Raw genomic sequence first — 16315 nt, 5'->3', positions numbered from 1 at the left:
AGACGTGGCAAAAGCTTCAGCTCCTCTAATGACTAGTGACTCCAAAAGTGAGTCAGTCCATAGACTGTTAATGCTGTGAAGTTGGGTGTTTTAATAATTAAAAAAAAGCTTTACAACATGGTTTGGGCCTCCATGGAGAGGTGAGTAATTTTTTTTCTACACAGCTTAAAAAATAAATTAAAGGAACACTTTTTAATCAGCATAGCATGAAGTCCATTAAATGTCTGGGATATTGATCTGGTCAGTTAATTAGCAGAGGGGCTTGTTAATCAGCTTCAGCTGAGACAACCCCCAAAACAGCAATGGTTTTACAGGCCACTGACATTTTCCCATCGCCATCTTTTCTAACTGTGGCTAGGGTCAGTGTCACTACTGGTAGTATGAGGCGATACCTGGACTTTATAGATACTGAGATATTGTACAGGTCCAGTTCCATCCAGTCCAACTTCTCCAGGATGGCACATCAATGCGTGTCATTACCAGAAGGTTTGCTGTGTCTCCCAGCACAGTCTCAGAGCATGGAGATTTCAGGAGACAGACAGTTACTCTAGGAGAGCTGGACAGGGCTGTAGAAGGTCCTTAACCCATCAGCAGGACCGGTATCTGCACCTTTATGGAACATGAGGAGAACTGCTATAGCCTTACAAAATTACCTCCAGCAGTCTCTGACCAAACAATCAGAGACTTCAACAGGGTGGCCTGAGGGCCCGATGTCCTCTAGTGCACCCTGTGCTCATTGCCCGGCACCGTAGAGTCCAACTGGCATTTGCGACACAATACCAGAATTGGCAGGTCCACCACTGGAGCCCTGTGCTTTTCACAGATAAGAGCAGGTTCAGAAGCTGTGGAGAACTTTATGCTGCCTGTAACATTGTTCAGGGGTGGAAAAAGGAAGAAAGGAGGGCTGTAAAAAAAAAAAAACAAACCCACAGAAATACACATGAAAAAAAAGGAAAACATACACTGGTAAAACTGTAATGGCTGCAGGATGCAGATCCAAATGTAGACTTCTGACCAAACTTTTACTGACGTGATGGATGGAATCATAAAGGCAGCACAATAATTTTTTATTGTTTTATTGTTGTTTGTTTGTTTTTGTGTGTGTGTGTGTGTGTGTGGGGGGGGGGGGGGGGGGGGGGGGGGGGTCAAGGCCGGGGAGGTAATTTCTAAAAGAAGAAGCCCACTCAGCCCAAAAACAACTGAAAATTTAGTGTTGTTTACAATTTTGCAATGCTTGTGTGTATCTTTGTTTCACCAAACAACATTATCAAGATGTGACAACAGCAAAAGTAGCCAGTAGGTGTCACTGCAGAGATGGGCGTCAGACTGCAGCACAGCTGCTTTGGATGGCTCACTTTGCCCATCGCTACAAACATACAACAGCACAGCATGACTCAACAAAGCAAACTGAGACTTTAAATAAACACAGGAGATAATGAGGAAAGTGGAAACACCAGAGTAACAGGACACAGCTGAAACTTATTAAGACAATACCAAAGGAGGTCAAGCCAACAGAAAGGCACCAGAGACAAATGATTAACAAAATAAAAAAGGAAGTGACTAAATGGGGATTCAGACTTACTTACTGATAAATACTGATAAATCCCCAAGAACACAAAACCCAAATCCTCAAAACATAAAATCACAATAAAATTACTAAACAAATCATAAAACAGAAGCTAAACCAGAAATTATAAACTCAAAATGACCAAAACCGCAGGCCATGACAGAAACACAGAACAAGGAAAACAGCACAGCAAAGATGGGGACTGAAGATGGATAGAGACCATAAAGCTGTTCCCAACTAGTTTGTTTTGTGCAGCGGTGACTAAATGTTAACAAACTGCGGCGTTGCTCTCATGTTAAAGACATCCCCCTCACTTCGAAACACCATGTCATCTTAAAGTCGTGACACTGAATTTCCCCCTCATCTCTTCATCGTTTGCAGTCTTCTAAACAGTCTGGATAAATGGGTGTGAGGTGCACCGTATGCTACCAAATGGAGTGTGCCGCACATCAGCATGGCCATCATGTCCTGAGGCCTGAGAGCTGGATGGTGTCCTGCACACTCATCTGCAGCATCTAAACAGCTTCATTATGTCTCAGAGCCGTGGAGAATTGTCCCCGGCGTCTTTTACTGTCGTGCTTTTATGAATACAAGGCGATTCGTCTCCCCAGATCGACTCCGGGGAGATGACGAGGGTGACTGGGCATAAACCCTTCCACAGAGTTGTTGAAATATGCAAATGATAATGAAGAAAGACAGACATGTACATACTTATTAAAGCCTGAGGGAGATTTGATGAGAGGCTCCACTGACGGGTCGGTGCAACGGCAACATTTTGGGTGAAAAAGGGGATTTTGATGCCTTCAGTTTGAACAAAAAGCACTTTTACTGCCTCATTCGCTGATGCACCAATAAGTGAACAATTTGCCAAATCCTTCCTTCTCCTCCTCCTCCTCCTCCTCCTCCTCCTTTTCTTTTTGTGGAATTTTTATTTCACAACCCATCATTTAGCATCACCCCTCCCTCCTTCACTTCAATATGAGCTGCCTGTCAGGCGGCGTGACGCATTAATGAACATTATTACAGCACATTAGGGATGAAGGAGGAGCGGCAGTGGAGCAAGGAGATAGAGGTGGGGCGGCAAGGCGGTGTGAAGAGCATAATAATCTGACAGATAATTGTTTAACACACTCATTACACACGACCTTGTGCCACCGTCATCCAGAAAACATTGAGAATGTGAGTTTCACTCAAAATAAACTTGCTCCGACCACAGAAGGGCTCGGAGGTTTGAAAGGTGATCGTTGAGAACGTGGCGGGGTGACATTTCTGGGCATTTTATATAATTAACAAAATAATTTAATACAACATGCAGTGTGTGACATGTTCTGCTCATTTCCAGCTCCACCTTTTTGTTCTCTGCTAGCAAAGATTTGCATGACTCGCTGGTTTTGGTGCAGCTGCTCAGTTCAGGCTCCCATTATGGCCTCGCCTGCACTTACTCTAGTCTGCTGTACAAATGTGACGGTGAACATTTGACGTGCTAAAACTACAACGTCCAGAAGATGGATTACAAAATGTGTGTCTTACTTCACCGAGCATGTTGCTTCATGTTGTTTGAACCAGAACAACCATGGATGTGATAAAACCATCAGTTGGTGGGGAAAATGTTTGGCAGTGGTTCCTGGAGGTTTCTGGCTCTTGTTGGGTGAAATTAGTTTCAAACAACGTGCTGCACCAAAAATCTCCTGGTAATTTCTTTTGGTCGTTTGCAGTTCGCCACAGTTTGTCTGCAAATACTCGGTAACTGTTCGCCCAGTGGAAAAAGTGCAACACAAACAGGAAATAGAGAAGGTCTGCCTTCAAAGTAACAGTTGTGTTCCAGCGCTATAGCCAATATATTTCAAAATGTGCAACTTTTACTTTGAAGGCGGACGGTCCCCATTTCCAGTTTGTGTTGCACTTTTCACAGTTTCACTACAGCTCAGAGAGCAGCTGGACAGTGTTTATGGACAAGTCCATCACTTCCATTCAAACTAAGACTGCAGCAACAGCTGGTTGCCAGGAGGTCACTGGTCTCCAGGCCTGTGTGACTGGGGCCTTATTCACTTGAGCCCACATTGTCTCCATGATGTCACACATCCAAAAAGGCAGATGAGTTAAAATCACATGGTTAGTGGTGTGCCTGCAAAAACATTTACATGATTGTTCAGTGTAGTGGTTACACATTCAGCTCACAAGCAGAGGATCTGTGATTCCTTCCCGAGAGGAAGCACAGATCCCGTTGGGGTTGCATCTCGAAGGGCATCCTGTGTAAAATCTGAAGCTACCAGCTAAAAGGCGCACACAGATTTTTCATGTGTGGTCTCTGCTACCTCTCTGCTAAAGGAGGTAATAAAAGAAGCATTGAAGCACCTTTCTTAGTACTTAGAGAATTCCCAGCTTGCAGATACTTCCAGATCATTTCCCTCCATCAGGAACCTTCCTGATTGTCTCCTTGTTGGATTCGTCTTTTAGTTCATTGTTATTTGATTGGCCATTAAAGGCTTTCATTTAAAGACTTATTCTTTGTTGATAGACTTTCATCATGAATCATCATGAATCTTCAGCCAATATATAGATTGTATCTTTTAACCTAAAATTTCTTAAAAACTTGTAATACAATAAATATCACTTTTAATGTAACCAACTAGGGATGTTTTATAGTGATATCTGTGAGTAACTCAGCTGTGGTAACAGCCAAATGAATTTTATGGTGTTAGCTTTGTTGTCTGATGAGGATGGTCCTGCAAGAAACTAAAATAAATATTTTAAAATCCAGACAGTCAGTCAGTGGAAGTTTAGTTTTCCACCAATCACATCCAGATTTATCAAATATGAATTATTAGCAGCTACTACAGGACTCAATTCAGATGGTCAAATATTTAATCTGCTGTCCCCAAACTGAGGAAACAGATTGATAGGCTTGGCAGTCACACCATCCTTCAAATATTCAGCAGACAGAGTCAATACACGAACACTTCGTATGGCGGATGTTTATTTTCAGCCTCCTCACAGTGGTTTTGATGTTCTCACTGTAACCTCCAGATGTCTGTCAAAACCATGGCAATCCTGCAAAATAAAACAAGTAGAGATATTTTGACATGCCGGAGTGTGACACCTCTTCCTGTGCAGAGTTAAGTGGGAGAAAACTCTTGGCCATCATTAACAGGTGTCAGAGATTCATGTACTGAGCTGCCGGTCCAGCTGTCGGTTTTTGGTGGTCATTGATTGGGGAAAATGAGAGCCCAGGTCAGTGTTAAATATAGCAAAGATACAGGTTTACAGCCAGATTTTCAGTGAAGGAGAATTAAAAACTGTTAATGTGTGTTTTTTAAATAAATGGAGCAAATTTTATCATCAGCAATGGTAAGAACATTGTAAAGATTTATGAAAATCTCTTTTTGAAGTTAAGTCAACTATAACATAAGCATAAATTATAGTTTTAATGTAAATAGATGGTAAAATAAAACACAATTATTTAATCAGCTATGCAGCTATTAAGATATTCAGCAATGAAGAACTAAACAGTCTGTTGAATTAAAGGTACTGTTTGTAGTTACATCCAAAATTAAACTCTCCCCACTAGGGGGCAGTGTTTTACCAGAACATTTTAGTGTAGTTGTTCACTTTCATCTACTAATTAAATACAGTAGGACAAGCCATCCATTGCTGTATGTGAAGGTGATTCAGTGCTGGTATAACCAGCTCTCATGCTGGAATGAGGACTGTCCCACTGTGTTTGCACAGATGTGGAGAACAGCTGCCTGAACATATGCATTTGTGCTACATAGTCATAATGAGTTGTCACAAGCTGGCTCGTAGCCAATGACAGAGAGGAGAGACAAGACAGGTAGTGATGCAAGTTACCAGTTTATGCCACTAAAATATGCAAAAAAGAAGGTGCTGTAGTGCCTCAGTGGTAACATTATATTACATTGTTACACATTAAAGTGTGTAAACAAAGATTAACAGGCATGACAACATCTACAGAATAATGAAAGATCTCATGATCCTCAACAAAAGTGTAATAAAAAGTCACTTTACCTGTTTGTCCACAGCTCTCTGACGTGTCTTCTTCTGTAGTTCTTCGCAGAGTCAATTTTCCACTTGGTGAGAGAGAAATACGCAGTGCTCACGGAAAGCTGTTGCTCTACTTCACACGCCCGACACAAGGTGCTGGCAGGGATCGTGATGACCAGAGGTGAGTGGTGGCAATGCAACGGTCAAAAGTCTGAAGTGAGAAGATGAAAGTCAGACACAGAAAGCAAATCAACAACGTGAAAATATGCAAAGAAATTTAAAAAATAAATAAAGGATGCACAGGTGTCTCCTTTGTACAGGTGTTTTTACCTGTGACATGTGAAAGAGCCATCCTGTGCTGCTGGAATATACAAATCACGCTGAGAGAAGGACTCTACATATAAATGCTCCTTTTATATTCAAGGAGAGAATGTAAAAACTGGGACATGAGAAGAGAGACATACAGGGGTTGGACAATGAAACTGAAACACCTGGTTTTAGACCACAATAATTTATTAGTATGGTGTAGGGCCTCCTTTTGCGGCCAATACAGCGTCAATTCGTCTTGGGAATGACATATACAAGTCCTGCACAGTGGTCAGAGGGATTTTAAGCCATTCTTCTTGCAGGATAGTGGGCAGGTCACGACGTGATGCTGGTGGAGGAAAACGTTTCCTGACTCGCTCCTCCAAAACACCCCAAAGTGGCTCAATAATATTTAGATCTGGTGACTGTGCAGGCCATGGGAGATGTTCAACTTCACTTTCATGTTCATCAAACCAATCTTTCACCAGTCATGCTGTGTGTATTGGTGCATTATCATCCTGATACACGGCACCGCCTTCAGGATAAAATGTTTGAACCATTGGATGCACATGGTCCTCCAGAATGGTTCGGTAGTCCTTGGCAGTGACGCGCCCATCTAGCACAAGTATTGGGCCAAAAGAATGCCATGATATGGCAGCCCAAACCATCACTGATCCACCCCCATGCTTCACTCTGGGCATGCAGCAGTCTGGGTGGTACGCTTCTTTGGGGCTTCTCCACACCGTAACTCTCCCGGATGTGGGGAAAACAGTAAAGGTGGACTCATCAGAGAACAATACATGTTTCACATTGTCCACAGCCCAAGATTTGTGCTCCTTGCACCATTGAAACCGACGTTTGGCATTGGCACGAGTGACCAAAGGTTTGGCTATAGCAGCCCGGCCGTGTATATTGACCCTGTGGAGCTCCCGATGGACAGTTTTGGTGGAAACAGGAGAGTTGAGGTGCACATTTAATTCTGCCGTGATTTGGGCAGCCGTGGTTTTATGTTTTTTGGATACAATCCGGGTTAGCACCCGAACATCCCTTTCAGACAGCTTCCTCTTGCGTCCACAGTTAATCCTGTTGGATGTGGTTCGTCCTTCTTGGTGGTATGCTGACATTACCCTGGATACCGTGGCTCTTGATACATCACAAAGACTTGTGTCTTGGTCACAGATGGGCCAGCAAGACGTGCACCAACAATTTGTCCTCTTTTGAACTTTGGTATGTCACCCATAATGTTGTGTGCATTGCAATATTTTGAGCAAAACTGTGCTCGTACCCTGCTAATTGAACCTTCACACTCTGCTCTTACTGGTGCAATGTGCAATTAATGAAGATTGGCCACCAGGCTGGTCCAATTTAGCCATGAAACACTAAAATGACAGGTGTTTCAGTTTCATTGTCCAACCCCTGTATGTGGCCTGTTCATGGGTATCCTTCCTGTGAGATTCCTAAAGATTCCTGTGGGGTTCCTCAAGGGTCCATCCTTGGACCTCTCCTGTTTTCTTTATTTGGCATCCACAGGTATAGTATGAGTTCTCACTCTTCTCCAGGGGACACACAGCTGTACATCTCCTTTAACCCCAGTGACATCTTTGAATGACTGTTTCCAAGACATTAAAAGCTGGATGGCACAGAACTTCCTGCAGCTAAATGTTGATAAAATCAAAGTAATCGTTATTCGCCCAGATGCATCTGATCCCCTCACAGCAGCACACCTGTGCTCCTTGTCTGTAAAGTTGGGTCAATATTGTGACAAAAGTCTGTCAGTTCAGGTGTCCAGCTGTCTTTTATCCAGCCGAGGAGAATTAGATGAGTTCAGTTTTATCCAAGAGACAGTCATTCATGCTTCTGTCTCCTCTCGGTTACACTATTGCAATTTGTTACACTTGAGCCAACAGAGTTCACACAAACTACAGCAGTCAGATCTCATCACCCCTATTTTAGATTCTCTTCATTGGTCATCAGTTAATTGTAGAAATGATTTTAAGCTTTTATTGTGAACTTTTAAAGCTCACTCTGAACTCAAACCTAATTACATTTCAGATCTCCTGACACTTTACGTGCCCAGTTGTACCCTGAGATCCTCAGCTGAGTCTCCGCTGGACATCTCCACAATCTCAGCTGAGAACCGAGGGCGATCGGGATTTTTCTGTCAGGGCACCTGTTCTTTGAAACAACCTCAGTGAGGAGAGCAAATTGGCAAACTCGCCATCATCTTTGAAATCTCTCTTAAAGTTTTTATAAGCAGGCCTTTGCTGTGCCTCCACTCTGAGTTATTTCTATGTTGTCTTTATTCTTGTTTTATCATCTCTCCCTGGCAATGATTCTTAATTATTTTATCTGTTTTCCATTTTTAGTTATCTTTATTCCTCTGTTTAATCTTCTTTTGCGGGCAGTGTCCCCCTTCCTAATGTTGTTATTGCGATGTGATGGACCCTCCACCCTGGGTGGAGCAGACTTAGGTGAGAAGGGGGTGTCTGGGTCTAGGTTACTGCTGTCTCTGAGACCTGATTTCAGATAAACGCTGGCGAATAATGATCAATAACAATCTGATGCAGACTCCATCTGACACAAGATGACATGGTGTGATTGCTAATGCAGAAACTATCGGAGGTCCACTTCACTTTCACTCAAGTTTGAAAGTCAGTGATTTTTTTCTGACTTGTCAAAGAAATCATCCGTGACCTTGGGGGGCTGTGATCTGACTCAGTGAACAACCAATGAGATCAACATATTCCAGGGTCTGCTCTTCATTTAACAAAATAGTGACACAATTATCCTCCTCTAGATTTAAACTAAGGCCTGTCCCCATCCGTGTTTCCTCATCTTATTGTTTGTCCCCTGAAATTTGAAGCGACACAGCGGCATCCGATCTTCTGCATGATCGCTGTAAACAGAGACGGAGATGTTTTGCCACTTGTCTGGTCTCATTATTTAAAGCAGTCAAAGAGTCACCCCGGATCACCCGGCGGATCCAGTGAATGTTTGATGAGGCCAGATTGCAGCACAACAGCCCGTCTTTGAGGCGATGGAGTGATTGTTCAGTCATACACTTTTCATTAGCCCGTCTCAGCCTGTTAACTCTCCGGTTATGACCCGACACGGAGGCGGAGGGGAACAAAAGAGGAAATGTCTTGTTTTCCTGTTCCCTGAGTGAAATAAGATGTCCTGTTTCAGCGTGCCAAAGTCTTGTTCCATTAGAGCCAATCACAGTCATATTGTCCTGCCTGTCAATTCCCACATCCTTCATTTCTCCGTCCTTTTATTTTCCGCCCCTCCTCTCCCTCCAGGACTCGATCTTCGGTCAGCCCGGGTTGTGTCTCTTGCCACCGGGACCAAGTGCTCGGATTCGGATAGCGTGAGCGACTGTGGCTGCACGCTCACTGACTGTCATGCTGAGGTCATAAGTCGGAGGGCGCTGGTTCGATTCCTGTACGGTCAGCTGGAGCTGCTGCTCTGGTATGATTAGTAGTCCCCATTCTTCTTTGATTGTATTGTCCAAATGTCAGTCTGGGTTGATTTTCTTATACAGGAATTATTTATTTTTCCTCTTTTTTTTGGAAACTATTTGGTAAAATGTTTATGCCGTATTTTCCACTCAGACTGAGCACACACATTCATACAGCACGTCCATGCCTTTAAGCTCTTTCTATCACAGACTCAGTCAGACTTGGATGGATGTAATGGGTGATTCTGGAGTTCAGTGTCTTGCCCAAGGACGCAGGTCTGTGGGCTGGAGGTTGAAACACCAGCAACCCGCTCTACCTCCTGAGCCACAGCTGCTCTTTTCCTTTTTTTTTTAAGGATTTTGTTTAGTTCTGGGTGGTAATTTGTTTTGCTGTATTTTGCCCTAAAAGTCATGGAGTCTTACCATTTTTGTGTTGATTTGGCACAGAAGTGTCATGGCTTGGCTGTGTGGTGGAAGAGCTAAACTCTAACAGCTTTATTTGTTGAGGCTCACAGGAGAAAATAAACAAAACAACAAAATCGCAACCAAGGCCAAAACACACAAAAACAAGCCTGGGAGAACTGGGGGGAAAATAAACTGGGAAACACCGACGATGACACAACAACAAACAGAAGAAAACTGAGGGCTTAAATACACAGCAGGTAATCAGGGCAAGAGGAAACAGCAGGGCACAGGTGAAGCAAATGAAACTAATAACAGGGGAAGGAAACCTAAACACAAAGCACAGGGAACACAAGACTGTCAAAATAATACAGGAAGTGACTGACCAAGGTACACGCAGACTTGACACGGGGAACTGGCACACAGAAAACTAAACAGGGACCACAGCACAGGGAAACAGACAAAGAGACTCAGACGTGAAACGCAGACGAGTCACAACACTGTGAATAAAACTTAATATGAAAACACAGGAGGTCAGGGTCAAGACAAAAGGACAAAACAGACACAAGAACACAGATGCAGTGGAGACAGGGACCAAGGGGACTAGAAAACCAAAACAAACTAGGAAATAACAAAATTCGTGAAAACAGGAGTAAACCCAAAACGCTAGGCAGACGGCCCAGGACCATGACAAGAAGATGTTTCACTTACAAAAGGTATTGTTGTGTAATTTTTGTAGCTGAATTTTGTCATTAAAATTTTAAATTTGCCAAGTGTGAAAAAAGCACTTTGAATTACCACTGCGTGATTTGACAATCCAAAAAAACCAAAAAAAATAAAACAGTTGTTTGCATCATTTTGACTCCGTGTGCTAAAATTGTGTTTTTGTGTTTTGTTTTTTCCCCTCGTCTGATTATTTCCTCTCTGAAGTAAGCCAGCGGACAGCGAGGAACAATCGATCTTCATACCAAATAAAAGCTGCGGCGGCTTCCGGCTGCAGGACGGCGTCCACTTCCACATGTACGTCTGCTCGTCGCCGTGTGGAGACGCTCGACTCAACTGCCCCTACGAGACCACAGCTGCATGTGAGGCAAACACATTTAGATGGTGATCATCACGATGGCTCCACAGAAGCCCATTTGAGGCTTATTTGAATCAATGAACAGTGGAAAAAGTATCATAAACACCTGAATGGTGATTCTGTCACAGTAGCAGATCCAAAGGATCCAAATTCAGGCCTCAGAAAGCAGGAAAAGGGAACATCTAAGCTCAAAAACAGTGCAGGGAAATCAGGAATAAACTATAATATGAACCAGACTTACTGACTGAAATGACCCAAGGAACCCAGGTACACAAACAGGTCGTGTTAACAGGTGGGAACATCTAAGAAGAGGGACAGCAGAAAGGTGGCGCTAGTGTGGGTGTGGTGGACACTCACAGCAGAGGGGAACAGATAAAGACAGGAAGGAAAACTAACCCAAACACACACAAGAAAGTGACCGAAAAGTAAAACAGGAAATGAGCCATGAAAAGCACACAAGGGCAGACAGACAGACCAGGACATGTGACAGACATCAGGAAGGTGGAAACAAGAAAGGGGGGAGACTGAGACAAACACATGATTAATATATAGATGAAACAGTAACCTAAGCACAAATTCATAACCGATTCAAACCTCTGGAATCAGGCATGAGCCTAAAGGATATGTGGAGCTGGACCGTTTTAAATGTGATGCTTCTGTTTCAGATCCCAGCAGGAGATTTCGCTGCCACCTCAGGGTGAAGGTAAACGGAGGCGAGGGGACGCTGCCCATCACGGCACGGACAGCCGATCAGAAATGGGACGGCATATCACCGAGTAAACCTCTCGTCGCCATGTCCTGCACAGACAAACTGGCAAAGTGAGGTTCTTTTTTACAGCCTGCTTATTTATTCCTTCACTGCTCTGACCTTCACTTCTGTCACCAACGCAGTGGTGTCGTTACTTCTTCAGGTGGAGCGTCGTGGGCCTCCAGGGGGCCCTTCTGTCTCACCTGGTGGAGCCGATTTACCTGCAGAGCCTGACAGTGGGCACACTCAGCCACACGGGTCACCTGGGCAGAGCTATGGCACGCCGCCTCGCGCCCATCAAACACCTCCCCTTTCCCTACCGACGACAGCAGCTGCTGCTCGGCTGTAGGTTGATTTCAGATCAAGAAAGATCCAGAAACCAAAGTTCAGTTAAAAAGAGGTTTTTAAGCCTGCAAAGGAAAATGTCACAGCAGGAAAAGGACTGACGTATTTATGGTAGGCACCGCTTAGGGGAGGTCCTGCAGTTGAGCATCCACAAAAAAGAAGGGGATCCTTTTTAGTGCTGTTGGTTCCACCTGCTGTGAACAGGACAAAGAACAGCCGAGTAGTTTCCATGAGTAATAATAGCCACTGAAAGCTGAAATATCACTCCATCCACCAACAATCTGAGGTCTTCAAATTCAGACAGACATTTACTTTTCTGTATTTTTATACTTGGACTCTACTAGAGCAGCTTTCCATGATTCATAGGTCAAAATAATCCTTATTTTTCTACCTGGGCCTTAATTATAGGCCAACCTCCAACCTTCCTTTTCTCTCAAAAATCCTTGAAAGAGTAAAACAGCTAACTGATCATCTGCATCACAGTACAGAAACAGCATTAGTGAAGCCAGATGACACACATCACTCAGTTTAACTAAGTGATGACACACAACACTTGTCATTTTTGACCAGAATATGCTCTTCAATGCACATATTAAATAAATATATAGGACCGCTTTTTTGCATTTATGCAATATTTCTAAAATTAGAAACATCCTGTCTCAGACTGATGCTGAAAAGCTAATTCATACTTCATTTGTATCATATGGATATTCATATCATTGATAAGTGTACATGCATCAAACTTTAATGTTGGACCCAAGTTTATTAGGTTATTAGGTTACGTGCTGCTTCCACTGAACCTCAAGAGTGCTAAAATCATGTAGTTTCCATTAGACCTCGCAGGGTGCATCAAATTTACAAAATAATCAGTGTTTTCATTTGGGACGTTAGGTATGTATCTCCATGTTCATCATGCAGGTTTGAGCAGCAGGGACGCTCGGCCAGCAGGGAAGGCTCCCAATGTCAGCTTAAACTGGAGCTACGGTGATGGAGGCTTGGAGGAAATCAGCACCTCCACAGGAAGGAGGAAGGACTCAGGGACACCATCACAGCTCTGCAGGCGCGCTCTGTTTGCACGCTGGCTCAGGCTGCAGCAGCAGGTGAGACACTGAAATGGTATACAGCTTGAAGTGAGGAGACACCCCAGCAGGATCAGACATGCTCTCTGCTGTAGCATGAATAATTACTGGGGGTGTAATCACATGGGTCTCACATAAATGCTCCTAAACTCTTATTTTAGCTTTAAACCTGCATTCTTCCTAATGGCCAGCAGAGGGTGACTCCTCTGGGTCTAATTGGAGAGACGTCTATGGGAAAAGCAGCCTTCACAATTGATTCATGCCTTCAGTGAACACTTTCCTGTTGAGTTTATGGTATTAATTACTAGTTTCTAGTCTTATTTAATGTAATATGATGCTCAGTTTGTAAATTGTGGTCTTTATCAGTATCTAGAAGGATGATAAAGCACAGTATGCTTTGGGTGGTGCTGTTTTATCCAATTAGACTAAAGACTGAGACATAAACCCAGGAGGAAAGTGTTTACTGTGGAGTCCCACTGTCTTCTAGCCAATCAGCATTCTTTCTGCAACCAGAGGACTCACCTCCTGCTGGCCATACAAATGCAGGTCTTACATCCAGCATGTAAGACAACATGCTGCAAATGTGTCCCCTTTAATAACAGGGCAAAGGTGATTATTGAAGCATCAGCACCACCTTATTCACATCATCATGTGACGTGAAAAGATTATAAATACTAAAAGCGTACTGTTATATTAAAACACGAGTCACAGAGGCATGAATTTCTTAAACTGAAATCATCTGATATTTGCCTCAGACCGAAGCCATCCGCACTGTAATGATGTCTTTGAAAAAGAGGTCTAATTTCCTCTGTGAATTTAAAATATGTATGCAGAAAGCATTGTGCTGAAGCAAACGGCTTCAGGTTAAAGTTTGATGATGGCAGACAGAGTGGTAATTATTTAAAAAAGCAACTGAAATCACTGCAAGAAATGAATCTCTTAAAAGACAAAGACATGGGCCGTTTTTTTTTATTTTTTATGATTAAAAAATGTGTGCAGAAAGACAAAAAAGACACAAACACCCAATAATGGACAAAGAAACAGTGATGCAGGATTTCACAGACTTGGTTTAAATGAAATGAAATCAGGAGAAATGACCCCAAAGTTCGTTACATGTGGAAAAACATGGTTGTGATATAGCAGCTTGGTGTGATGGTGTGGATGCGCTGGGAGACCCCTCCATCAATAATGAATAAAACCACTATAATTCTTAATATAACACCCAGTGTGAACCCTCACCCTCACAGGCTTTAACATCATTGGTATGATGAGCTAAACTGAACACAGGATCTCTCATACTTGGTCAAACATGTCCGCATCCAGCACTCTTAAAAACCGGGAAATATATTTGTTTATTATTGCTCTGAAAAAAATCAGTGTTAGAGAGACGAGGCTGAGATGGGACATGTGCGCAGGAGGGAGAGTGAATGGACAAAGGATGCTGAAGATGGAGCTGGCAGGCAGGAGGAAAAGAGGAAGATTCATGGATGTAGTGATGGAGGACACGCAGAGGGTTGGTGTGGCAGAGGAGGATGCTGGGATAGGGTGAGATTGAGGCAGATAATCCACTGTGGCGCCCCCTAAAGGGAGTTGCCAACAGAAGAAAGAGTTCAGTCAGAACATGGTATGCCATCTTTAGATGTCAACTGACTCATTTTTATTGGCACTGAAAGAGTTAAAGACTGGAGACGGCCTCGGACTTCACCAGCTTCATTCTCTAAATGTTTGCTGGGTTTGTCACTTCTGCAAATACAAATGTGTTGCTGTTTTTCACTGAGCATCAATTCACTCCCAGAATGGAAGTTACAGAATGGGTCAATTCCCTGGATCCAGGCGGACCGACTTATATGAGCTCTGTCCCATCTGCTGAATCTCCACCTCTCCTGGAGCCGCTGTTAATGTCAATAGCTACACCTGGGTGTTTCCTACGTCAGCTCAAAATGACACCTGTCCATTTCCTCTGGACAGGTGTCATTTTGAAGATGACTGGCAGAGACATATTTTTAGCTGAAAAATGTACATCACACTCACTGGACTCTCAAACTAGAATATCATCATAATAAAACCATGATTAATGTATTCATGTTTGTGTCTTTCTCTGTCAGCTCAATGGCCCTGTAGTAGGTGCAGAATCCAGTACGGGGACATATTCTGCTTCTAAGATGTCTGCTCAGTGCTATCAGAGGGCTGTGCAGCAGTTCAGCAGCGGCCTGCAGGGAGGAGGTCTGGGGATGTGGCTGAGGAAACCTCCAAAGCTCAGTCACTTCAGCATCAGTGGGTCAAAAACTGAGTGTTAAATGGTGATTATGGGGGCTGTATATTTTTCTACTGTCACTGCGTCAGGAAGGAATTTCATTTATTTTCTGATAAACCACAAAAGTGAAAGAGACACCTGGACTAGACAAGTAACCACCGACTGTGACGTAATAACCATTTACCTGGGCAGATAATAGAGTAACAATCTATATGAAGGCTTTTTTTCCCTTTTATTTTTGTCCTGATGTGTTATAATAAATGCAAACAGAGGGTCAAGAGAATTTCTTGTCCCTAATGTGAATAGCAGTTATTAATATTCATCAGCTTTTGTTTCTTTGTGAGCCCATCAAACTTTATGTACAAGTTAAAATAGGCCAGCATGTCCTCACCTTCCAAAAGTGTCCCGATAAAGTCCGCAGCTCCTGTCTGAGAGAAAAACATAAATGTACCACAACAAACGTGTTTATCCCAACCTTAACAGACCTGCTGAGCCACGACAGACACCTGAACCCTGAAACTGACAGTTCACCTGAATTACTGTGCCCCCCCCCCCCCTACATTTCTGTCCTCATTTGAATGTTAATTTCTTTCTTTTATATTTTTTTGTGTTCTTTGTTCTTTAAAAAAAAATGTGTTTGATGTAACCATGTCTCACATGTTTAATTATGTCAACATGCATCACCCTCATGTAGGCTGAAGAGTGAGTGCTGTAGGCTCAGGAGTGTGATGGCATGCTGCCCCCTAGAGGGAGATGAGGAGGAAATCTTCAGTTTTCTCCTTCTAATCTCTTTAACTACAGATATCCCAAAGACTTAGTTTCCTGTTTCTGTGTTTACTTTATTTATATATATATATATATATATATATATATATATATATATATATATATATATATATATATAAAAAAGTTGTGATGAATGTGACATAAAGGGGAACTTCTTATGAAAGCCGTTGGATGCTATGAAATTTCCATTATTAGACATGCAGATTGTCTTCTATATTAGTCAAGTATTTTTATCACTGGAAATAAAATTATTTGTGTTAGTTTGTGAGTTTGTGGAGTTTTTATAGA

At 42.9% G+C, this 16315-nt stretch overlaps 1 protein-coding gene across 1 annotated transcript in view; it reads left to right on the top strand.

The window, feature by feature from the left end:
* LOC115796515 (double-stranded RNA-specific editase B2) overlaps positions 1-16091 on the top strand; it is a 38955-nt gene extending 22864 nt beyond the window's left edge. The window contains exons 4-10 of the mRNA XM_030752947.1: positions 5633-5750; positions 9175-9343; positions 10665-10819; positions 11481-11634; positions 11727-11908; positions 12827-13008; positions 15093-16091. Of these exons, the coding sequence (XP_030608807.1) occupies positions 5633-5750; positions 9175-9343; positions 10665-10819; positions 11481-11634; positions 11727-11908; positions 12827-13008; positions 15093-15284 (1152 nt within the window). The 3' untranslated portion in view covers positions 15285-16091. The remainder of the gene's footprint in view (positions 1-5632; positions 5751-9174; positions 9344-10664; positions 10820-11480; positions 11635-11726; positions 11909-12826; positions 13009-15092) is intronic.
* Positions 16092-16315: the final 224 nt, after the last annotated feature.

This window comes from Archocentrus centrarchus, chromosome 17 (assembly GCF_007364275.1).
Source record: "Archocentrus centrarchus isolate MPI-CPG fArcCen1 chromosome 17, fArcCen1, whole genome shotgun sequence".
NCBI lineage: Eukaryota > Metazoa > Chordata > Actinopteri > Cichliformes > Cichlidae > Archocentrus > Archocentrus centrarchus.
Note: the sequence above shows the minus strand (reverse complement) of the source record. Positions and strands in the feature narration are given on the sequence as shown.